This window comes from Rhinolophus ferrumequinum, chromosome 16 (genome assembly GCF_004115265.2).
Source record: "Rhinolophus ferrumequinum isolate MPI-CBG mRhiFer1 chromosome 16, mRhiFer1_v1.p, whole genome shotgun sequence".
NCBI lineage: Eukaryota > Metazoa > Chordata > Mammalia > Chiroptera > Rhinolophidae > Rhinolophus > Rhinolophus ferrumequinum.
In genome coordinates this window covers 31,693,371-31,720,326 of record NC_046299.1, presented here as the reverse complement: position 1 = coordinate 31,720,326, position 26,956 = coordinate 31,693,371, and the positions used below count along the sequence as shown (strand labels likewise).

The 26,956-nt window shown below is 31.6% G+C and overlaps 1 protein-coding gene across 1 annotated transcript in view; it reads left to right on the top strand.

The window, feature by feature from the left end:
* Positions 1 to 26,956, top strand: part of KIF20B (kinesin family member 20B) — a 62,741-nt gene that overhangs the window by 10,113 nt on the left and 25,672 nt on the right. Inside the window, 14 exon segments of the mRNA XM_033131413.1 lie at positions 503 to 574; positions 661 to 807; positions 1,492 to 1,654; positions 2,196 to 2,486; positions 5,597 to 5,736; positions 5,989 to 6,127; positions 7,077 to 7,305; positions 8,215 to 8,267; positions 9,681 to 9,800; positions 11,092 to 11,245; positions 16,855 to 18,094; positions 18,419 to 18,557; positions 23,637 to 23,756; positions 25,311 to 25,371. Coding sequence (XP_032987304.1) covers positions 503 to 574; positions 661 to 807; positions 1,492 to 1,654; positions 2,196 to 2,486; positions 5,597 to 5,736; positions 5,989 to 6,127; positions 7,077 to 7,305; positions 8,215 to 8,267; positions 9,681 to 9,800; positions 11,092 to 11,245; positions 16,855 to 18,094; positions 18,419 to 18,557; positions 23,637 to 23,756; positions 25,311 to 25,371 — 3,068 coding nt within the window.

The window sequence follows — 26,956 nt, the reverse complement described above, 5'->3', positions numbered from 1 at the left end:
AAGGATGTTTTTATAGAAGGGGTTGGAGGATGAGAGACAAAAGGAAATAAGTTTAATGAGACATTTAAAACAGGTTTTCTTTTAAGGGACCCTGTCCCCCATGAAGGTATGAAGATAATATATGATCCAGATAAGCTTCTGTTTAGGTCAGATGTATATTTTAGGTGTATATTCAAAGATCAGCTGTACATAATATTTTAACTAATAGTATGATCTTTGCAAGGAAATGAGACTATTATAAACAATTCCATTAGTAGAAATGGGAATGTTTAGAGAAGGAGTAGGTTTGAGGGATTTAAGGCTAAGTGAAAAATAAGACATTTGGTTTTAGATAGTCGGAAATATTGGTGACAGTGGAACAGTGGAGCTAGTTGGCAGATGCAGTGCTGGAGGTATGGCTAGTATTAGGATACAGATGTTGATTTAGATGCTTGCGTCTCCTATTTAGAATGTAAACATTAAAAATGAAAGATAATATTTGATGCTTGTGTATTTCTTTTAGTCACAGCATATTCACTGTTAGAATATTACAGATTGAAGATTCTGAAACACCTCGTGTAATGCGAGTCAGTGAGTAAGTTGAGCATTCTTCAAATTGTAATTATTTTGAATTGTTTTGTTTTGAAGAACTTTTAAAGTTTGTTTTTTTTGTTTATTCAGATTGTCTTTATGTGATCTTGCTGGTTCAGAACGAAGCATGAAGACACAAAATGAAGGTGAAAGGTTAAGAGAGACTGGGAACATCAATACTTCTTTATTGACTCTGGGAAAGTGTATTAATGTTTTGAAGAACAGTGAAAAGTCAAAGTAAGGGTTGCTGAAAGTGTTGTTTGCATATTAAGTATTATAATATTTAAACTTGCAACTTTGCTTGCTTTAGAAAGTTCTTTTTCGTTTTTATCCAGCTTCTTATGTAATGACTATGTATGGATTACAATTAAAATACTCAGAGATCATGGATTTTAAAAAATGATAAAAATAAAAAGAATGTCGGTCAATGTCAGTGAATCAATCAAGTAATCACAATATTTTCCATAGCAAATATATATCGACAGACACTTAATATAATAAGCTTCTCATGATGCTGATTTAGCATCAAAAATCACTTTATTCTTACTAGTGCATTGCGTTCTTCTAGATGTGATAGATTTCCGCATTAATTAACATTTTAGGCTGAGTAAATTATAAATCAGCCTTCATTTCTAGTTAAGGTGTTTTAAGGCATATATTGTATAATTGCTCTATACTAAATAACACAACCCAGTTCAGAGAGATTTTCTTAGCATTTTGCCTAATGGGTTATTGTAGTAGTAGTAGTAGTGGTATTTAAAGAAACCAACAAATAAACAGAAAATGACTATTACAGGTGGAATGAATCACTAGCTTAGAATTTAAGTCTATGATAGCTAGATTAATTTTTTTTTGTAAAAATTTATCAGCATCCTGACTTCATAACATTTAACTTACAATTATTTTAATATTTTTTCATAGGTTTCAACAGCATGTGCCTTTCCGGGAAAGTAAACTGACCCACTATTTTCAAAGTTTTTTTAATGGTAAAGGGAAAATATGTATGATTGTCAACATCAGCCAATGTTGTTTTGCCTATGACGAAACACTCAACGTATTGAAGTTCTCAGCCATTGCACAAAAGGTAAATATATTCACACTTCTGCAGAATCTGTTAAGCCTCTTATTATTAGAATATTAATGACTTTTTTTCTTGGAATAGATAATACATTTTGCACTTATAACTGTAAACCTAAGGAATAATTGAAAATTAAAATACAAATATTTGACCAAACAGGAGGACATGGGAAAAGATTCAAAGTTACCCCTGCTAGGATTAAAATGACCTCATATCAAGTGTTAATAATAGATACCCATTACAAATTATGAGTACTATTCTTCCAATGAATTATCTGCTTTTCCATTCTGGTTCATTTAGTGATTAATCGGTTAGCCCCCCTGCTAAGAATAGTACTAAGAACTTAACCCAGTAAATTTACCTGTAGTATACATGGGTAATTAGCTTTTTTGTTAATGAATGTTCATCTAAGGATGCTAATTTCTTCTTGAATATTTGTTTGCCTAGGTTTTAAACACTCGAGTTATCATTTGAATTAAATTTATAAAATTATTTTTTAGTGGACAGTTCTTGCCTGTTCTAAAAGTCATATTGAATATTTTAATAGGTTTGTGTTCCAGACATTTTAAATTCCTCTCAAGAGAAGTCATTTGGACCTGTCAAATCTTCTCAAGATGTATCACTGAACATTAATAATTCAGATAATAAAATATTAAATGTAAAAAGATCTACGATTTCATGGGAAAGTAGTCTGGAAGATCTGGTGGAAAATGAAGATTTGGTTGAGGAGCTAGAAGAAGCTGAAGGAAACCAAAATGTGGAAAGTGAACCTACTGATGAGGATCTAGATATAACATTAGAGGAAGATAAGGCTTTCATTAGCCATGCGGAAAAGAGAGTATGTATTAAGAACTCATACTTCTAAGCTTGGCTTATTCTGAAATTCGGGTTAACAATTCTTAAGCCTCCCTCTCTTCCAAGTGTTTTCAACAATACACTAAATTTTTTATATCTCAACTTTATATTTTGAAAAATTTCAAACCTACAGGAAGACTAGCTCAGTAAATACCCATTTACTCTTCACCTGGAGTTGCCATTTGTTAACATTTTACCATATTTAATTCTCTTTTGATGAGTATTTGCACATTGTTTTTCTCTGTACCATTTGAAAACAAGATGCAGACATAATGACACCTTATATCTACTTGAGCATAGTATATTTCCTAAGAACATGGATATTTTCCTTATGATCACAGGCCTTTTTCATACGTAAGCAATTTAACATTGTTACAATAATCTGTTATACTTTCCACATTGAGATTTCTCCAGTTGTTCCAATATGTCCCTTACAGCTACTTTGTTTTTGATCTACAACTAGTTTACACATTGCTTTTGCTTGTCATGTTTTTTTAGTTACCAACATAGCATAGATATTTTGAAAAAGTTGAGGCTAGTTGTCTTATCGAATACCCCCAATCTGGATTTGTCTGATTATTTCCTCATGATTCAGGTTTAACACTATTATGTAAGTGAAGTTGTGAATGTTGCATCATATCAGGAGACAATGATGTCTGATTTCCTTCCCCATTCTTGGTGATGCTAACTTTTGCTCACTGTAAGGTGTTGTGTTTAAAGTATTGTGTTTCAGTTCTGTCTCCCTTGTAAAAGCATTATCTGTGGGATGATACTTTGAGACTACGTGAATATCTTGTTCCCCAGTATCTTTTCATCCAATGATTTTTGCATATTCCACCAAACTTTTACTTTGCAGTCTTAAGTACAAATGCTCATAATGTCTACCCAGTACCAATTACTTTCTTCCTTCAAAAACATGAATTGCTTGTTGTCTTACATTTATGGTAAAAAAATATTTCATAGTCTCTGTCCAAATACAGTTCACACATATGTTTAAGTTGAATTAATTCTGAAATTTAGATCATGTCCACATGAATTGATAACTACATATGTATACATGGAGTCTTCTTACCAGAGTCCCAGGAACGCCGATGACCTTGTTGTGCTCATGGATGTGCTGTAATAGTGTGACATGTCTCACATCATGGTACTCTTTTGGACTGTAGAATCCAAGTAGATGGACGGTGTATTGGGTTAAATACTCTTTTCAATAATTTACTTCAGTGTCCCTGAAAGCCATCATTGCACCTGTGTTGATTGGCAATGAGCATGAAAACTTCACATGGTACTAGTCCCAGTTTATCTAGTCACTATGTGATTGGACCTCCTTTACCTTGGGCTTCTGTAATGTAGTATTTCCCTCCGTGACAAAAGGAGCCATTAATAGTCCTATTTTAGTTTGTACTGATCTTAAAGCTGAAATTTATTTATAATGTTGATTAAACTTGAAATGTTAGCAACATTTCTGAATTTACTAGGAAAAAATGATGCTACAGTTTATAATAGTGTAAATGCATATCTTATCGATTATATACTTTAGAAATTTCATCAAAATTTTTTCTAATATTTAACTTTGAGAAATGAAAATGAATAGGCTTTGCATGCATGTTTTATATTAGCATTTAATTGGAGGATTGGGAGTATTAAAAGTAGTATGAAATATATTGATATTAGCATATTTATACTTATAGTTCATTTAACTAGAATAACCAACTAGAATAACCAACCAGAATTTTTTCAACAAAAACTTTTATCAGATGCTAACAATTGTAAAAAATTAAACATTGAGAATTATTAAAATGAACCAATTTCCCAAGGTATTCCCACATATATGCAGATCACTCTTAAGTCTCCCACGTTTCTTCTTCAGTAGTTATTATTTATTGTTTTAAACAGTGGGAAGCTGTGTGGTTGTTTAAAATTATAAAAGTATTATATAATCATGGTAGAATCTGGGGGAAAAAAGAGGGAAAAAATTAAACATGAAGATCTCTAATCTACCACTTATGTTAATGGGTTTTTACCATACATCTGTTTTGTAACCTTATTTTCTTTATTTAAAAATGAATTGTGAAAAGTATAAATTGATGAAATGTAAACCATCATTATTCATTACAATAGTTGATGGTACCATAATTGAACCAATCTCTTACATGTAATTATTGAGTTGGGTTTCACTATTTTTACTTTAAATACAATCACTACTACAAAAAAACACTAATAACCATTCTTACAGCCAAAATACTAGGTCTTGTATAATTATTCCCTCAGTGTAAGTTCTTTGAAGTCGAACTTCAAAGTCAGGATATCTATAGAAATATTTTCAAAACTAAAATTTTTGAGACATTGAAAAATCTGTAGCTTTGAGAGAGTTAATTGGTTAATTTATTGTTGAGAAATTTTAATCAGAAACCTTAAAAAAGAATATCAGGCTGTTACCTTAATTTTATAATTTATTACAAATCTATACTGGCCATGTCATGTGTTAATTGCTTTATTCGTTGACCATATTGCATGACTATATACATTTTTTCAAAGGCTATATAGAGTTTTTGATCACACTTGGATAATTATAAAAGCCCAATAACTTTAAGTAACATCTCTCTTTGCCATTTGGAGAGTGTTTTGGGGTACTTAGTAACTATTCTCTATAACATTTAGGCTTTAGATTTTGACAGACCAAATTTTAAACTAAACCTTAAGCATTTACCACATACCTTGTCCTTATTCCCCCACATATGAAATGTAAATGCTGCTACCAAGCTCACAGAAGGTTGTGTGGATTGAATGAAATCAAATAGAAATTCCCCACAGTAGTTGCTGGTGGATAATAGGTGCTCAAATTTTCATTTCCTTTCTTTCTTAATGTAGCTAGACAGTGAAAAGATTTCAGTTACTATAAGTCTATTTCTAAAATGTGGAGAGGCCCACCTGATTTTTCAGATTAATGAAATCTCTGCAAATACGTAATTTTCCATGAGATTAATATCACTATTAAAAGGATGCATAATTATAATCAACTAAATGGAAAGTTTTATGTCTCTTGGGACATATTTGTTTTTTTATTAGAATTTTAATATTTATGTGTTTTAGAAATTGTTGGATTTAATAGAAGACTTGAGAAAAAAACTGATAAAGGAAAGAAAAGAAAAGTTAACATTGGAATTTAGAATTCGTGAAGAGGTTACACAGGAGTTTACTCAATATTTGGCTCAACGGGAAGCTGACTTTAAGTAAGTTATTTCTTTCATGGCCTGGTGAAAATGGAGAATTTTATTTACTTGTTTAAATTTTTTTTTAAACTTATATTAGGTAGCTTCTGAATTCTGACCTCTTTATATAGGCTTGAAAATAGTTGTTAACTGATCTCCATGGTGATTCTGAGTTACACACAAATAATTATTTGAATCTTTTAGTTTATACTGTACTTAATTTTAGAAATTTAAAACAGAAACACAAAAATAGGATTCATTTGTGTTATGCAGGGAAACACTCCTTCAGGAACGGGAGATACTAGAAGAAAATGCTGAATGTCGTTTGGCTATCTTCAAAGATTTGGTTGGTAAAAGTGACACTCAAGAAGAACCAGTGAATCAAGATTGTACCATGAAAGTTCAAACCAAAGTATGTTAACTGAAATATTAAATCCATTGAGGTTTTTGGTATTGGATTTAGTGTAAACATCAATGATAAGAAACAATACTTTAGAATTGAAAAACTTACTATGTAGCTTTATTATAATTAAGCATGCTTTGTTAGGAATGTAAGCACACAGTTTAAATATAACAATTGGACTTGAAAAATTTATTTCTCTATTACATTTGTATCTCATTTTGGTGTTGCTTGAGTCATAGTATTGATTATAGGTAGATAGGTTCCTTTTTGTCTGATTATGGAATGTCCCTCTCAATTTATTGAAACTTAAACAAGTTTAAAGGTATAAGGGACCCAATGGGTCATTTACTTGCTGCTCTGGTTAAAATAAAAACGTTTATATATAAAAAGGATTGTTTTTTCTGGCCAACTGACCATTCCCTACTATTGAAGAAACATTCCTTTCTCCTGCTTCCACTGAGGTTGAAGTTGGTCACATCCTTTTGTGGTTTTTTTGTTACTGTTTTATTTTTTAATTACTCAGTTCTGGGGCCCGAGATGGTGATGTCCGGGCTCTTGCTGTCAAACCATCGTTATGTGTCCCTGACATGATTTGGGTCTTGGTCTGAGTTGTGAAAATGGAGGTTTGTTTTCTCGGCTGTCCCAACCAAAGCTTTTTAAAGACTTGTTATGTAATTGAAAGTATACCTGAATTAGATAATCACAATTGTTCTATAATGACTTATCACAGTTTACAGCATTGTTTTTATGGGGAAATATGTCTTATGTTCCATAAAACAGAAAATGAGTAATGGAACATAACTTTTTCATAATTGGAGATACTTCGATATAATATTTTAAAAGTTCAAGTTGTGAATTTTTTGCTATGTGTTTTTAAAACTTTGTAAATCAAGTGATACCACACTGTAAGAGTGAAAGCCACTGTTAACAATAGGCATGTGGTTTTTGCTATTTTTAGGAAGCACATAATTATATAGGAATTGAAGATATCATTGATTCTCTTCAAGACGATATCACTGATATTAAGAAACAGGCTGAAATTGCTCACTTATATATTGCATCTCTTGCTGACCCCCAGGAAGCTATTGCTTGTTTAGAAATAAAGTTTAATCAAGTTAAAGCTGAATTAGCTAAAACCAAGGAAGAATTAATCAAAACGCAGGAAGAGTTAAAAAAGAGAAAAAATGGTAAGTAGATGTGCTTTACTCATATTTAGATGATAAAAATGCATAAAAAGAAAGCTGGTTAGTATAAGAGCTTCATGCAGCTTATTTGCCTTAATGACCAGAAAATTACTTGATTTGGGGAACATAGTTCATGTTTTACCATTTTTATGGCTTTACTGTAATTTACTATTAAAAATATTTTTGCCTTCATTTACTTTTAGACTAATATTATAAAATGGACTTCTCAAAAAAGGGGAAAGAACTAAGTATTAACTTCATCAGCAAATTAAGAAATATCATAGGAAATTGTAAAGCTGTAAATTTTGTTCTTCTATATTCTTTATGAACTCTCATGCTATAGTAGTAGATTCTGCTCTTGGCTTGCAAGTTTGGGATAGAGTGACTCCTGTGGAGTGGTTGTAAGAGGTTCTAAAAAACCTCTTAAGGTTTTTTGGTGCTTCATTCTAGATTTGAAAGTAATGGGTGTGTGTGTGTGTGTGTTTGAGAGAGAGAGAGAGAGAGAGAGAGAGAGAAACACATCTAGGTTTTAAGAGACTTGATGAAATATTCTGCCCTTTTATTTGTGAAACAAGATGGGTAGAAAATAGCAGTAAGTGGTTCCTCTACATTATGATGTAGACAGAAAGATACTAGTTCCTTCTCTTCCCTGAAGTTAGGCCAGAAATTTTTTACCGTTTAGCACATGTCATTCATTTTTATTCTGAGTGTTGAAAGTGGCCTATTCAGAAACATTACCCTCTGGTGGAGGAATTAGTAACTGAGTGCCGTGTGTTTCTAGTGTTGTCAAAAATCCTTTTTCGTGAATATAACACTAAAGTCTACCATAGAAGCTTAGGTTTTGTGATTATTCAGTGATACATTGTTTTTGATGCTTAGATTTTTTTAAAAAATATTTTTATTTTTTTTCAGAGTCAGAAATTAACTTAAATTCATTGGTTGAAGAACTTGAGAAATCTAATGAGGTAATACTTAAAGCTTTATTTTTGTCTTGCTAACGAACTTAATTAATTGAAGGGGCATGAATTATGACAAGGTACATTTATTTTAAAAATAATTAAAGTAATGAATGTGATAAAAACAATTGAAAAATATATATCTTCACCCTCATACCTCTTTTAAAAAGTGACTGGAAAATTTCTTCAGTCCTTCCAGAAAATATTTAATATATATATATATATATATATATATATATATATATGTATATATATATATATATAGAACACACATACATACATTTTAAAAATTTTTACACAAAATGGGATTGTGGTTCTGTGTCTTGCTTTTTTTCCCTTAAAAGATGTGTTGGAGTTAATTCTACATCAACACGTATAGATCTATGTCATTTTTTTTTTTTTTACTGGGTGCATGGTGTTGATTAGATTAGTTTAAACTGTGTTTGTGTTATCTGAAATTACTGAGTGTTTTAAATTATGGGATGTGGAATGAGCAGTGTGAAGCATTGGAATTCTGAAGATCTCTGGCCCCTGGTACCTTCAGATTAGATAATCATTCCAAATGGTTGTAGATAGATTTAACGTTGATAGATCTACATGTGAAATTACAGGTGTACATGGAGGTGAAGTAAATTTAGAGCTCTAAGCTTACTAGTTTTCCTGACCTTCTCTGGTATGGGTCTTCTTATTTTAACTTACATTTATCCTTCTAAAGAACTAAATATTTTAAGATATGATCAGATGCAAATAATTCAAGATCTTCGTATCTACTATCCAGTATTTAAAGAAATAATCACAGCAGTGTACTTAGCAGAAGACTTTGCGGCTAATGTTTAGACAGTTCCTAATCTTCTCCTTTATTTTTTCTAGTTATAAAAATGGTAGATGTGATTGTGAAAACTCAATTATATTAAACTGTGCAAGATAGAAAATAAAATCCCCTGTCATCTTTCTCCTAAATTACAAAAAAAGAGAGGAAACCAATAAGTTGGTTGGTAGCACTTTTAGACTTTTCATATTTATTTTTATAGGACACTTACTATGTACTTTTTAAGTGTTTTACATATATTAATTTATTTAAATCTCAGAATAACTTTATGATATAGATAGTATTGTTTTTTATTTTTACAGGGACATTAAAGTATTTTCTCAAGTTCCCACAACTAGAAGGTAGAGAAGCTAGGATTCAAACCAAGACAGTCTGATTCCAGATTCTTCTTACCCAATATGCTATGTCGCTTCTGTTTCCTTTGTTTATATAAGTACATACTATTTTCTAAATGAAAATAAGTTCATGTTATGCATAGTGTGTTGTCCCTGGTATTTTTGCTTAGTCTAAAATTTTGAAGGAATTCTAAAACTGCATCATATTTTCATTTTACTTATATTTACTAAACATTGCTACTTTTCTTCTTTTCAAAGAAAATAATTATGCAGAATCAAAGAATTCAAGAATTGAAAGATATAATTTATCAAAAAGAAGATACTATTAACAACTTTCAGAACCTGAAGTTTCATTTGGAAGACACATTTAAAAGCAGTGTAAGAACTTAACTTTATTTGTCTGCATTATAAATTACATTAAAAAGTATGTTTTAGTTCAAAATAAAGTAATTTAAAATAGCTTAAATAACTAAGATTGATTTTCTAAGAATGTTGAATTGTTTATTCTGGTGTTGAATTCAGTTTATTGTTGTGCAAAGGAGATAATTTGAACTTGTCATGGAGTTGAAAATTCTCATGCTCTGTCAGAGGTGTGATCTGTTTATCCCAGGATTTTGTTATTTATCATTGACAGCAAGGTACTAATAGTGTGAAAGTATGGTAGTTGTTCTTCATGACATTTTCTGTTCAGGGTGCTTTTTTCTCCCGTAAATAACCCATTACTTTATGATTTAAAAAATCCATTTCATCTCTATCTCCTAAAAATGAAATATTTGCTGATTTTATAATGTAAAATGGTATTTTGTTTTTTCATACACTTTCCCCCCACAAAATGGACTGCTACCGGTATATAGGAATTTAAGTAATCGTTACATTAAAAAAAAAAAAAAAATCCCTGTCTTTACCCTACCATTAATTACTTTATAGACATGCACTTAACTGCTGAGTTTTGCCCTTCTGGATAAGACTGGATTATACTTCTTTTCTCCTAGCCTTTTAGGAAGGCATAGTATTCACCTTACAAAATAAAAATCTAAATGATTTTTATCATTTAGATAAACTAGGAACTCAATTTTAAAGCTGTATGTAGACTATGTTTTTGAATATGACAGGCTACAGGCTAAGGTGAGAATCTTTTCTGGGAGTTCTTAAAGTGTAAGAAAATGCTACTTATCTTTGAGAGGCTTTGGTTATAAAATAAAACAATTGTTGAGTTTGCTAGAGTGGAACCTCAAAATTTTACCTAAAAGTATCTATATGAAACAGTTTTGTCACAGTGTTTTTGTATTTTTCTTTTGAAAGCACATTACGAATGTGACTTCAGGGTAAGTGTTTTAGGGTTCTATAGTTATCCCCAAATAAGTCTAACGTACCTTATCACCTTAGGAAATCTAAAGATGAATTTGTTTTTTGGTATCAGGGTAAAACTATGTTTAGCTGATTTTAAGATAAGTATTTTTGTCCTCGTCGGTGAGTGTACACATTAGTTAATATTACTCATTTGCCAGAGCCATCAGTTACTTTAGGGTAAGACTTAAGAAATAACTTAGAAAATGTTTTAACAAATTTGAAAATATTTTATGGTACACTATTGAAACATAATTTATATAGGTTTTATGTTTATTATAACTTTCTATACGTAAACTAATCTGAATTTATTTTACTTTAGGACAAGGCTGGTACATCTTCTTTAATAATAAAGAATGACTTGTGTTGTAATGAAACTGTTGAAATTCCTAAGGACGACAAAACTAAAACTTACTCAGGAAGAAAAAGATTAAATGAAAATGAATTTCAGCAAGATGAACCACCAACAAAGAAAGGTACTACTTCATTTGCCAACAAGAGGCCTTTAAGAAAGCTAATTCCTAAACCAGTAAACAGAAAGATTGCAAATGGAAGAAAAGTGTACTTGTCTAAGGAAAACAACCTGAGGAAATCTAAATGTCACTAATATTTACGCTAACGTTATGAACTGTCTAGAGGATGGGTGTATTTAAAGCTGTCTTTATTATATTTTTAGATACCGTGCTTTTATCACTTGCATGCCTACAATTCTTTTACTTCTATGATTATAATAGTTAAAACATATCACTTTCATTTTGATAGTTATAGTACTTTTTTTGCCAAAATCTCTCCACATTGTTTTCTTTCTTTGCATTCTTTATTCATTTGGAGAACACGACGTTTGACAGGAAGACTGAGCTAAATGTTACTAAAGACAGATGTTCTTGTATTATTTACTGTAGAATTACTAAAAAAGTGGGTGAATACTTACTCTGCTATACCTCCCTGTTTATGTGCAAGAACATATCAACTTTTACATTCTCTCTAAGCTATTCATTCTTTTGGAAAACTTTTGTAGTATGATACAGGGAGTTACAGCTCTCTAAGAGAAAGTACATTAGCTTTAGAAAACTGACTAGCTGCTTCACATTGAGAAAAATGGGTAAGTTAAATCTTCTTTGGTCATTTGTAAAATACTACCTGCCTCCCGAGGTTGTCTAGGATGACAACAATTGGGCTATACATCAACATAATAAACCCCTCATAGAACCTTAGTAAAATGAATGTTTTCAGAAGTAGGTACCTTAAAGGAAAATATTGCCTTAGATACATGGTTTATAGGATATACAGTACTTGTGTGAGCTAATAGATCAACACTAATATGCATACACCTTCTTATCCATTGAAGGAAGGCTGCTTTGTGATTGGGAATAACCTTGCTATGATTTCCGTAGCACCATTCCTCTTTCGTTCACCTTGGTCAATACCATAGACTAGTTGAGAATGTAGGATCAATAAATAGATAACCAGGAAGTGGAAGTGGCCAGGAGCAAGTGTTATAAACAATGTGGCTAATCCTAAAGGTAACCCATTCATGAAGAAGATTACTTAAGAGCTGTAGTTGTTAGCTCTAAATAATTTAGATGTGGATAGATTTAAATAAGTTTCGGTAACATATTTTTATTCCTTTTTAAAAATCACAACCACTTTGGCTATTTCTTGATTATTCATCTTGTTAGAAACTATAGGGATTACATAAGGGATCATATGAAAATCATAGATATAACCAGGCTCCTTTACCTTGCCTGCTACTAAAAAATCTCTTGACCAAAAATATATGACACCTATAACTACTAGGATAGGATCAGGGGCTTGATAGTTTCATGGGAAGCGTGTTTTCTGTTTTTAAAAGGGAATGCAAAGCCATTACAAAAGTGAATTTACTTGTTTGAGATCACTGTATCTGTACCATGGGGAAGCTGGTAACCATGTAAACAGTCCAACAAATAAGCCTTCAGATAATGACAGAGGAGACAAATCAGAGACACAATACACTCTGTTGACTTGTAATTTTCAATCAAAACTAATTTTTTACAACAAACTACATAATCAGTATAAGTATAGGTTGAATGTATTGTAAATAATGAATTAAACTTTAAATTGTATTCCTTTCTAATTGTTTATGTTTATTTTTTTAAAGTAAATTGTAGATATGTTAGTTTTTCCCATCTTTATTGCTGGACTCATATGTTAGTTTTTCCCTGACAAGGCTGTCCTGAATATGTTCTATAAATCTTTTGATATAAAACATTTTTAAGTTTCTGAAAAGCTAGTATAGATATCTGAAAAATAAATCAGGTACAAAACAAATTTATCTTGTATAGTTATCCTGGTTCTTTTAAAAATTTTTCAATTACAGTTGACATGGAAACTAACAATATATTAGTTTCAGTTGTACAACATAGTGGTTAGACATTTGTGTAATTTATAGAGTGATCACCTGGTGTATCCTGGTTCTTAGAATATGTCAAATTAAGGGAACAACATTACTTGATCACAGAAGCTTTCTGTATTGACTTCAGGGTTTAGAAACTATATCCACATAGTAGTATGCATGACATAAATCTGTTCACTCAGCATAGTCGGGATCTATTTGTGAGCTCTGAATTTCTGGTTGTCATTCTTAACTTGCTTAGATCCCATCTTTCCTAATAAAGGTTTCAGATATTTTTACAACTTGTCTTTTTAAAGGGCAAGAGGATTTTTTTTTACATTTCTAAGTTATGGGAAAAAAAATCCAGGGCTCTTAACATCATTTTTCTCAATCAGTCATTTCTACTGATAAATTCGTAGGTGTGAAAATAAGTAGGGAACTACATTAAACGGAAAGTAGAACAGAAGTCTGACCCAATGGAGAAGACTGGGTTATTTCGCTTTGGGATGACTTGCCACAACTTTGTAAGATGGTGGGAGACAATCGGATGAAAAATAATACGTTGGTTGAAAGTTATTTTTAAAAAATTCATAAGACTAAGTGGGTAAGTTTGTTGTAAAAGTAATAAGCAAATCTTTAAGATTCCAGAGTAACTAGAATGAACTGAGAATCAAAGAAATTGCGGCTCTCCAGCAAAGGTAATGCCATATTTCTCCCATCCTCTTTGAGGCAGGATACACAGTGTAAGTTATAGATAATAAAACCTTGTCCAATGAGCTTTTAAATTTAGTCTGTATTAAAGAAAAGAGATCTTAGGATCCCATAATGGATCACACAATTACGCTGCTCAAGAACATTTAGACCGTTGGGTGAAGGAAAAGACAGTTGTATCTGAAAAATTAAAACTTAAAACACTAATGCTTGTTTTTGCATATACATGGTGGAAAGTAAAACTGGGTAAATTCTTGGATGAAGTAGGGAGGTGAGATTCTCTGTGATACAGTGATTTTCGGGTGGGGGCATACTCTCACTGGGAACAAATCAAGTATCTTCAGAAAGCTGGGTTTTTTATTTTTTCAGGTTTATTGAGGTATAATTGACAAATTATATTGTAATATATTTAAACTATAAAACATGGTGATATGATATACATTGTGAAAGTATTCCTATCCCACCATTAACATATCCATCACCTTTCATATTTACCTTTTTTTCTCTTTTTTTCCCTTTTGGTGAGAATACTCATGTTCTGCTCTTTAAGCAAATTTCAATTATTCAATACAGTATTATCAACTATAGTCACTATATTATACATTAGATCCTGTGATCTTATTTGTCTTACAATTGAAAGTCTGTACTCTTTTACCATCCTGTCCCTATTTCTCCTCACCCCAGACCCTGGCAGCAACCATCCTACTCTCTGTTTTTATGAATTTGACCTTTCCGCCCCCCCATATATAACTGATACCATGCAGTACTTGTCTTTCTGTTTTGCTTATTTCACATATCATAATGTCCTCCAGGTTTATCTATGTTGTTGCAAATGGCAGGATTTTTTAAATCTGAATAATATTCCACTGTGTGTGTGAGTGATGCACATATAACACCACATTTTTTTTTTCTTTCATTTATTGGACACTTAGGTTCTTTTCATATCTTGGCTATTGTAAATAATGCTTCCATGAACATGTGGGTGCAGATATCTCTTTGATATAGGGATTTCGTTTCCTTTGGATATGTACCCAGAAGTAGGATTGTTGGATCATATGATAGTTCTATGTTTAATTTTTTGAGCAACTTCTATACTGTTTTCATAGTAGCTATAGTAGTTTACATTCCCACCAACAATGCAAAAGTGTTCTCTTTTCTTCACATCTATGCCAGCATTTATTATCTCTTGTCTTTTTGATAATAGCCGTTCTAATGGGTGTGAGCTGATACCTTATTGTGGTTTTGATACACATTTCCCTGATGATTAGTGACATTGAACACCTTTTCGTATATCTGTATGTCTTTGGAAAAATGTATGCTCAGGTCCTTTGTCCATTTTTTAATTGGGTCAATTGTCTCTTTGCTGTGATGTATGAGTTCTTTGTATATTTTGGGTGTTAGCCTGTTATTGGATATATGGTTTACAAGTATTTTCTCCCATTCTGTAGGTTGCCTTTTCATTTCGTTGGTGGTTTCCTTTGCTGTGCAGAGCTTTTTAGCTTGATGTAATCCCACTTGTTTGTTTTTGCTTGTATTGCCTTTGCCTTTGGTGTCAAATCTAATAAATTGCCAAGACCAATGTCAAGGAAGTTGCCGCCTATATTTTCTTCTAGGAATTTTAAGATTGTTTTTTCTATTTCTATAAAAAATGCCATTGGAATTTTGATAGGGATTGCAATGAATCTGCAGATTGCTTTGGGTAGTATAGATATTTTAACAATATTAATTTTTCCAGTCCACGAACATGGAATATCCATTTATTTGTGTCCTTTTCAATTTCTTTCACCAGTGTTTTATTGTTTTCAATGTACAGATCTTTCACCTCCTTGGTTAAATTTATTCCTGTTTTATTCTTTTTGATGGGATTGTTTTCTTAATTTCTCTTTCCAATAGTTTGTTAATGTATAGAAATGCAGCAGGTTTTTATATATTGATTTTATATCTTGAAACTTTACTGAATTCCTTTTTTTTTTAACTGAATTCTTTTTTTTTTTTAACTGAATTCTTTTATGAGTTTTACCAGTTTTTTTTGGTGGGGTCTTTGGGATTTTCTGTATGTAAGTTCATGTTGTCAGCAAATGGACAATTTTCTTTCTTTTCAATTTGGATGACTTATTTTTCTTACCTAACTGCTCTGGCTAGGACTTCCAATACTTTGTAGAATAGAAGTGTTGAGAGTGGGCATTCTTGTCTTGTTCTTGATCTTAGAGGAAAAGCTTTTATCTTTTCTCTGTTTAGTATGCTGTTAACTGTGGTCTTGTCCTTTATTATGTTGAGTTACGTTTCCTCTCTGCACAGTTTTTTGAGAGGTTTTATCATGAAGGATGTTGAATTTTATTAAATGCTTTTTCTGTGTCTATTGAGGTGATGATGTGATTTTTAACCTTTAGTTTGTTATGTGCCATATCACATTTTGTATCACATTTATTGATTTGAATATGTTGAAGCATGTTTGCATTCCTGGTATAATTCCCACTTCATCTTGGTGTATTAATGTACCGTTCAATTTGGTTTGCTGATACCTTGTTGAGGATTTTTGCATTTAAGATACTCAGTTTTGAAATCAATAATTTAGTAGATCTGTTGTATAATTGTACTTTAAAACTATTCTTTAGGATATCGGATGTCTGCCTTGGGGTGTCTCATTATGTGATCTCTTTCCCTCTCCCATATTATAATGAAGATTTGTGGTAGAAAATTTAATGATATAGAAAGTTATTAAAAAAGTATAAATAACTGGTAAACCAGCTTAGAGGTAGCTACGGTGATTTTGGTGTACTTCCTTTGCTAACTCTGCATTAAAACTTACAGAACTGTAATTTTTACATAGATGGGCTTATACCGTGTATGTTTTGCAACTGTTATTTGTTTTTCACTCAGTAGCTTACTTGTATTTTTCATTAAAAGTTTGCTTTCATATGTTTGAATAATGGCTTCTCTGGTAACTTTTTGGTTTTATTAGAGTTTGCCAGATTAATAACAATTTTCCTCTTTTTGCAGGACCTACATATGTTAGTCCAAGCATCACTGAAGACCAAAAGAAAAGTGAAGAAATGCAACAGAGCATTTCAGAAGATGAGGAAAACATTAGAGTTTTACCAGAAGATAATGATAATGAAGAGCTGAGGACGCGATTACTCATTGTTGAGAATGAACTTAGAAATGAGAAGGAAGAAAAAGTAGAGTTAAATAAACACATTGTTAGTTTGCAGCAGGAACTTGCTTTTTCTGAGAAAAAGAGCTTTTCTTTAAGTACAGAGGTCCAACAAATTCAGTCAAATTATGACAACGCAATTTCTGAATTACATGTGCAGAGAGGTATAAATCACGAACAGGAAGAAAAGATCATGAAATTGTCAAAGGAGGTAGAAACCACTAGAAGAAACATCACAAATAATATTTCACAAATACAATTAATGCAAGCAAAAATAGATGAACTACGAATGCTTGATTCGGTTTCTCAGATTTCAAACATAGATGTCCTCAATCTCCAGGATTTGTTAAGTGGTTCTCAAGAGGATAATTTGCCAGATACACAGTTACCCCTTTTGGATAATGATTATTTGGTAAGTAAGCAGGTTAAAGAATATCAAGAACTCAGTAGGGAAAGTTCTTTCCACCGTAGTGTTGAAGCCCTTTGGGAAGAATGTAAGGAAATTGTAAAGGCCTCCTCCAAAAAAAGTCATCATATCCAGGAACTGGAACAACAAATTGAAAACTTGCAAGCAGAAGTAAAAGGCTATGAGGATGAAAACAAGAGATTAAAAACAGAGGCAAGAAAGAATAAAAATCAAGATGACCTGTTAAAAGAAAAAGAGAATCTTATTCAGCAGCTGACAAAAGAACTGGAAGAAAAAAACGTTCATCTTGATGTTCAAGTACAGCATGTAGTTGAAGGCAAGAGAGCACTCTCAGAGCTTACACAAGATGTTACTGGCTATAAAGTGAGAATAACGGAACTTGAAGCACTCTTAGAAACTCAGAAAGATGAATGTAGTCGTTCAGCCAAGTTACAACAAGAAATTTTGGAAAAGGAATCTGTCATCTTAGAGCAGGAAAAAAATCTGAAGGAATTTCAAACAAATCTTCAGGATTGTATCAAAAACATCAAAGATGTAAAGGAAAGGGAAGTCAAGTTGAAAGAAGAAATCACACAATTAACAAAGAATTTACAAGATGCAAAACATTCTCTTCAATTAAAGGAAGAAGAAAAAGAAACGAACTGGCGACAAACAGAAAAGTAAGCTAATGTTATCAAAATATTTAAAATATGCAAAGCATTCATTTTATTGATTTTCTTATGTGACTTTTAAATAATTCAGGTGGGCATAACTTAACCTGGTCAAGTATAGCATGTATGATGAGTGAACTTTGTTTATATAAACCTTTGGAACCAAAAGTTCTATGCAAAGATCTTATAAAATCTGAAATCTTCTCTGAAGTACTCACTCATGGTATGGACATTCCAAATTTGTGAAAAAACGTGATTTTATAGATTTCTCCTAGTTCACGTGTATTAGTGGTTAGTGGTAGTTTGTGTAAAAAAGTGGTTTGTGTTTTTTAGGTTGAAAGAGGAGCTTTCTGCAAGCTCTGCTCTTACTCAGAATCTGAAAGCAGATCTTCAGAGGAAGGAAGAAGATAATGCTGAGCTGAAAGAAAAACTGGCCGATGCCAAAAAACAGATTGAACAAGTACAGAAGGAGGTAGGCTATTTGAAAAATTGTGTGTCCAATTTAAAATGATAAAGATGGTTTTCCTTATATATCAAGTTTAGACACTAATTTTAGGATTGAACAAAACATTTATCAACTGCATAATTTTTCTTAAAATGATAGCAGTTATTTCACAAAAGAAAATTTAGTTTAGTTAAACTGAAGAATGTCCAACATTAAAAAATATGTGCCTAGCTGGGTGGTGAACACACAATGCAATATATAGATGATGTATTATAGAAATGTACACTTGAAACCTGTATAATTTTATTAATTGATGTCACTCTGATAAATTTAATTTAAATAAAAAAGAACAAGAAAAATAAATATGTGCCTCATGTAGGATTATAATCTTTTGGGTTTATTTTAAGAGCTGCTAAAATTCAAGTTGCCCCCAAATGTAAAAAGCACACTTATGTTTGCAGATAGTATATAGGAGAGTATGCAGTGCAGGTGTAACAAGTTTTTATTATATGTTAATTTAAAAATAGGAACTACAATCACATGATTCCAAATTCAAAACATACAAAAGTAAAATACAGTGAGACAAAAAAACTCCCTTCCACCCCTCTCAACCTCAAGTTTCTCTCCAAGGCATCAAATGTTGCCAATTACTTTTTACTTCTCCTACCTTCTATTCTTTCTTTCTCTTCTTATAAAAAATGAAAACAGCCTATATGGGCTGTTGTACACCTTGTTTTTATCACCTAATAGTATATTTTGACTGTCATGTCATGTCAGGATGTAAAAAGTCTCCAAAGAAACTTTTTTATGACAACAAAATGTATTTATTGATTAATCAGTCCACTATTATTGAACAATTCAGATAGTTTCTACTCTTCTGCTGATTCAAATTAAGCAGCAATGTCATTCTGAACATTTGCAAGTCTTTCTGTGGTATAATTCCTAAAAGTGGAATTTATGGGTCACTGGTTTGGACATTTGTAATTTTTATATTTATTATGCTTTTTATAGAATATGCCAATTTACATACCAGAAATAATGTATGAGAGAGAATGAGAGTATGTTTTTCTCTATACTGTTATCCACAAAGTAGTATTTTATCATACTTTTTTGATATTTGCTAATTTGGCAGGTAAATAGTGTATCTCACTCTAATTTTAATTTGAATTTCTCTAATTATGAGTGAGCATCTTTTTGTTTAAAAGCCGTTTGTATATTTTTTTTTCTGTGAACTCTATATCCTTTGCCTTCTTAGTTTGAGTTGTTGCTTTTATTATTGCTTATTACATATTCAGGAAATAATAGCATTTTAAGGATATGAATTGCATATACCCGCACCTCCTTGCCATTTTTCTTGATTTTGATTATGGTTACTTTTTGTCTTGGAGCAAATTTTGATATTTATAAACTTAAATTTATTAATTTTCATTTATGACTGCTTGATTTTTTTGTGTTGTACTTAGATTTCTTTTTTAAAAGCGGAAATAATTTTAAAGAATTGTTATTTTTTTACTTTAAGGTAGTTACAAAAGAATACTTAAATATGTATGGTTTAAAGAAATTGATAAAACAAGTGCTTGTGGGTCCCATTCCTATTCTGTTTCCTACCCCTAAAGAAGTTAACTATACTGAATGTTTTATGTTCTATTTCTTAACTATTAAAAATATAATTTTATGTTCTTAAAATCTCTAAACAGTATATTGTATTTTTCTGAGACTTATTTTTCACAATATTCCTTAGATTCATTTATGTATAGTTGTAATTAATCACTTTCACTGCTGTGTGATACTCCATTGTGTAACTTACTACAATTTATCCATTATCCTGTTGAACATTTAGATTGTTTCTTTCCCTTTGCCCTTAGAAACAGTGTTTCTGTCTTATACATTAAAGTGGTACACTTTTGCAAGAGTTTATATTCTAAGGGATAGAATTGCTATGTCAAAAGATGTAAAGGGGTATCTCATTGTGGTTTGAAATTGCATTCCTCTGATTACAAATGAAATGCAGCATCAAATATGTTTTTACTGGCTATTTGTCTTATTCCAGTTTTCACTGTGTGAAATCCACGTGTTCATATTTTTTTAAATGTGCTGTCCTTTTATTTATTTTTATCAGTGTGTAGGATTTCTTTATTCTTGATTCTAATTCTTTGTCAGTTAAATATGGTGCAAATATCTTCTAGTTTGCCTGTTGTCTTTCGATGGTTGAAGTTCTTTATTTTGATAGCATTATTTTTTTTCACCATTCTTTTGAAAACCAGAACACCTCATTCTGCAAATATACTCAAAACAAAAGCCAGCATCAGACAGCATCAGCTCCACTTATTTCTCTGATTCTTTTTTCACCATAGGTTTTTGTTAGCTCAGTATTTCTTGCTTTTTTTGCTAGCTCCTCAGTGTATTTAAAAAGATTTTAACAGTTTTTTAAAAATTTATCATTTTATGCTGTTTTCAACAGGATTAGTTTCTTCTAAACTGCTAGGAATTAAAGTTCTGGAACAATTTTTCATTGAACATTAAGAGAACTCCCACAATAATATAATATTAATATAAATTAAAAGTGAATGAAAAAATAATTGATATGGACTTTCTGATTAAATAAATACAAATTTTCATGACTATTGGAACTGTAGTAGGTACGAAGAGGACCTAGTAACTTCTGCATTACTGTGAGCAGAGGTTCTCTTTTTCCCCACTCCTAGCCTTTTAAGTACTCTGAATCCTGGAAGTTTTGGCCTAAGTTCTAGTGCTTTATTTATAATGACGTGTAGAGATATGTAAATTGCGTTTCCCATTGCTTTTTTTTTTCCCCCATTGCTTTTTTTAGTGGTTAAGTAAGTTCCCAGATTCATCGTCAATATATTTAACAGGCTTCTGATTTAAGTACAGTAATTAAGTACTAAGTTTTTATGATAACATGGGGAAACGCTTGTGTTATAATGTTAAGTAATAGAAACTGCACTTATTTTTATTTACATAGTAGGATTAAAACTGAACAATTTGTATGATACAGACTGCAAGAAACTATATCAAAATTATAATTATGTGTTTTGATTATCTTAGGTAATGGCATTATAGGTAATTTTTTTTAAAGCTCTATTCTTTGCATGTATTACTTTCTTATAATGAATATGTATGCATTCATACTAAGGGAAATGTAATAAAGTTTTTAGTCAGTGCAAGAAAAACGCAAACGACACCATCAAGAATAATACACAAACTCTTGTGTTTTTAAAAATTGTACACAGAAAGTTTTCAGGCCATGTGACCAATATTTCAAAGGTAGATTAGATTAGAAATGTAAGGCAGTGAAGGTGACCTAAACTGTAAGTAGGCAGTAGGAGAATTTTTAGTCAAATCAGCAAGTTCAAAGCTGTGTGGTGTAATTTGGAAAAGCAGTTGTTTGTCACTCTGACCACTTCGATTTTTTGCTTCCTAAGCAGGTAACCTCCTGGCTTAAGATACTATTTCTGAGTACATGATCATCAGGAAGCATTAGCAAGCGTGGTGTAATGACTTGTGTTTACATGGAACTCATTACTCAGATCTTAAAAAACAGCTACTTTTTCCAATTAAACCTTTTTATTATAATATATTATTAGTAAATATTTTTTAAGAAATGAAGATACGCGTGAAATCCCTCTCCCCAATCTTATTTCTCTCTTCTTTTTACATATGACAATCCATGTATTCTTCTAGATCTTTTTGTATGTATTTGACATAATATATGTATAAATAATTATTATATGTACTGGTATGTTTTCACTTTTGTAAATGGGATCATCAACTATATATAAATATTGCTTTTCAATTTATTCTGTTTTTAAGATTTTTTTCTTACCAGTATTTATAGAAGTGTCTCTTTTTAAGTAATGTTTTACTGTATAGATGCCTGTGTAATGGTACTCTAATGATGGGTATTAAGAATGTTTTCTATTGCTCAAAATAAACAATGTGTAGCGCCTGCCAATGCTGCTGCTAATGGTAATAATAGTAATACTTATTCTAAGTGTGCATATATCATTTCATTTAATTCTGAAATATTAGGGATAGACACTGTTTTGAACTTCTGTTGTACAGATAAGGAAAACTGATTGAGAGAGAGAACTTGTCCAAGTTCACTTAGCTAGTAAGCGGTAGAGCCAGGATGGAAGCTGAGGCAGTCCTATGTGCATCTTGAGGCAACACAGTCTCTATTTATTGTTGGCTGACAGTTTATATCTATTAAATCGATGAGAATTGTATTTATTACTGGACGTCCCATATTTTTAAACAAAATAATCAGATAAAAGCAAATGTTGATACATGATTATAAAAAATTATGTATTTATTGTAGTATATTTGGAACATATACAAAGCCTAAATAGAAATGTGAAAAATCCCTCAAAATCAAACCACAAAAAGCCATTATTATGGCATCTCTGTGCTTTTAAGGGGGGCGGGGGAGGAAAGCTTTTTAAAATTAATTACCTTCAATATTTGAGATCTGCAGGATTGGCATGATGGAAATTGGCTTAAAGATGTACATAGATTACCTTTGTTTCTCTCTCTTTTACTTTTTGCTTGAAGATTTTCATGCTAGTTCATAGTGTTTTTGATTTCTTTAACAGTTTTATAGAATTAGGAACCAATGACACCAAAAATCAGTTGAACTTCTCTTGCATGGGTACCTTTTGATCAATAATTGTTCCATTTTCATCCTGTACGTGCCATTATGAGTTTTTAATGTATTTCTTGTTTCTTGTACTCCTGGATCACGCTACTCAATAAACCTTGGAGATGTGAGCCAGTATTTTTCCCCTAGAATGTCTCTGTTGATTTTTCCATGATGATTTTGCTGTTGCATTGCAAGCTGCTATGTTGATTCTTTTTTGAGAGCATTTACAGATTTATAGTCTTAAAATACATATAAAGAAAATGGTTTCTTTACATGTATTCTGATAATTTGAAGCTGTATCATGTAGTATGTTAGAATATGTAATTTCTCTAATGGGTTTTTAAGGACATGAATTTTTGAACCAGTAGCCATGAATTTTAAACAACAAAAAGCAAACAGTATTTTATAAAAAATACTTAATTTGTTTTATAAACGTTACTTTGTAGGTGTCTGTAATGCGTGATGAGGAGAAATTACTGAGGATTAAATTTAATGAACTAGAGAAAAAGAAAAACCAGTGTACTCAGGAAATAGATATGAAACAGCGAACTATTCAGCAACTCAAGGTAACAGTTTTGTTTTTAAAGTTAAGGCCATAGTGATTTGCTTGTAGTAAAGAGAGCGTGGAAAGGAAAAAACAATAACTTTACATGGAGAAACTTGGCAGACACCACCTTAACCAAGTGTTCAAGGATAGCCACCAGTGGTAAGTCATATTGGTAACATGTATTTCCTGATTGATGTGACAGGAAGGGCACATCTTTTCTGCGGTGTTCTTCCCCCAAATCCATTACCTCAGTCTGATCGTGAGAAAACATCATATAAACCCAAACTGAGGATGTCCTACAAAATACACGATTCACAGAAAGTGTCAAGGTCATTAAAGAAAAGTTACTGAGGAACTATCACAGATTGGAGAGTAAAGAGATGTGATGACTAAATGCAGTGTTGTGTATTCCGCATGGGATCCTAGAACTGAAAAAGGACATCAGTGGAGAAACTAGTGAAATCCAGTTGAAGTCTGTAGTGTTAATAGTTTTAATAATACAGATGCGAATTTTTTTTTCCATACAAAAATGATTGTTTGCATGTTCTAAATAACAGCTTCGAGACTCAACTGCTTATTTTTCTGTCCAATGTTTTGGTTTTTAAATAAATATACCATGGTAATAGAAGATGGTTAACATTAGGGGAAGTCAAGTGGAGGTTAGTTATATAGGAAATCTGCTATCTTTGCAACTCTTTTATAAATCTAAAATTATTTCAAAACAAAAAGTAAAAAGAAAATAAAGCTGAGGTCTTGTAAAAAATATTTTTTGAAAGGACACTTAAGCAAAATCCCTTTATAAATGGTTATATTTTACTTGACACCAATTAATTGGATGCAACAATAAGAGAAAAGTTGTTTTCTTTGCATGTTGCTTTTCAGTGAAGCAAACTAATGAATATTCAGGTGTAAACTTGTGATTTAAATTTTTAACTGAATATAATCCTAATAAAGCAGTCTGTACTTTCATAATAGGATTCAGAGATTTCCAGGTTCTGTAATGATTCTAAGATTGATAAAATGAGGAGATAGTGCTGAAGTTATAATAGGTAAGGAGTGAGGTTGGATTGCCTGACAGGTAAAACTAGAATTGGAGAGTTTCCAGTGCCCATAATTTAATCTTGCCTCTTATGGCTCTGATTACTTTTCAAACCTTCCATTACTTTATAGCTAGAGGGGTGGAGGGCCCTAATTTTCTGCATTTTGAATTTGCTGATAGGGAACTTTAAAATGATTTGTTTTGTTCCTCTTCTGTTAAATACATAGAAACCTACATTTCCTGTTTTTGCTTTTTGTGGTATGTAAAAGAACACAGTAGCTTAAAATGTTAAGTAAAGCAACTGGGCAGTAACTTTGAGGTAGGTTAAAGGTATAAAGTTATTATTATTATTTTCTTACTACGCTTTCACCCTGCCCTTGTCTCCAAGGTGAAAGAAACTTGGAAGCTTGAGACTAGTAGTCAGCCTTGTGGGAGACGGATTTCAAACCTAGTATCGAACCCTGTTTTCAAGTCCCACTATTAAATATTGTGTTTGTTACATTTGCACTTAATTCGTGTTCTTTCATTTTACAGGAGCAGTTAAGTAATCAGAAGGTGGAAGAAGCTATACAGCAATATGAGAAAGTATGCAAAGGTCAGGAACAAACCTCTACTTCTAGTACTAAAATAACTGGCAAAATATTTAGCTGTAATACAATTGGTTTAGCATTTTTCTTTGAAAATTCTAAGGTAACATACACTGTAACTTTGCCAAAAGAAAAAAGTGTTAATTCTGATGAGTAATTTATCATTGTAAAGTTTATTCTTGGAAAAATAAAACATTAAGAAACATTCAGTTAAAGGTAGATAATGACCAGTATTTTGTGAAAAATAAAGACAGCCAAAGTTGCATAGGTCACAATAAATGGAATAGATTTTTAGACAAAATCATGTAAAGAATATACTTCAAGTAAAATATCTTTAACATTTAAAAATGAGTTTTATAAAGTTTTAAAGAACCATTTAATACTTTAGATTCAAGTTGTATGTGCTGAATTATGCTTTTTAAACTTAAATTGTATTTATTTTTTATTTGAAATGTTATAAAAATACCTTTGTAGATGGTACATACACATTTATGTTCATAAAACTTTGTGGATTCCTCTCTTTCCTGTCACTAACCCCTTAACAAAAAATTGTATTTTCATTTCTTGAAACTTTCCCTGGCTTCTACATTTCTGTTTAAATACTGAATGCCATTCACTTAGCTATCTTAGTAAATTTTTTTCAAAAAAATTGAGATATAATAATATGTACTATAAAATTTACCCTTTAGAAGTATACATTTTGGTGGATTTTAGTATATTCACAAGGTTGTACAATCACTCCCACTATCTAATTCCAGAACATTTTCATCACCCCAAAAAGAAGCTCTGTTCCCATTAGCCAGTCTCTGTCAACCACCAGTCTACTTCCTGTCTCTAAGCATTTGCCTATTGTAGATATTTCATGCAAGTGAATTCATACAATATATGGCCTTTTGTTTCTAACTTCTTTCACTTAGCGTGTTTTCAAGTTTCATCCATATTGTAGCACATGTCAGCACTTCATTCTTTTTTATGACCAATTAATATTTTGCTGTATGGATAGACCACGTTTTATATGTCACTTGATGGATATTTGGATTGTTTCCAATTTTTGACTTTAATGAATATTTGTGTACAGGTTTTTGGTGAATATATGTTTTCAATTCTCTTGGCGTTATCTGTCTAGGAATGGAACTACTACTGGGTCATATGGTAACTCTCTTTTATTTAACTTTTTGAGGAACTGTCCAATTTTTCTTCAGTGGCTATTCCTACCAGCATTTGATGAGGGCTCCACTTTCTCTACATTGTTACCAACACTTGTTATTTTTTCAGTTTTAAAGTTATAGCTATCTTTATTAGTTTCCTAGGACTGATGTAACAAAGTACCACAAACTGGCTAGAAATTTATTCTCTCACAGTCCAGAGAGACAGAAATCCAAAATAAAGATATTGATATCCTCCTTTTGAAGGTTCTAGGGAAGAATTTTTAGTCGTCTTTTCTAGCTTCTAGTGGTTGACGGCAGTCCTTTGTATTCCTTGGTTTGTGTCAGCATAACTCCTGTCTGCCTCTTTTTTAACATGGCCATCTTTCCTCTGGCTGTGTCTGTATCGGTATCTTTTCCTTATGTGTGTCTGTCCAAATGTCTCATT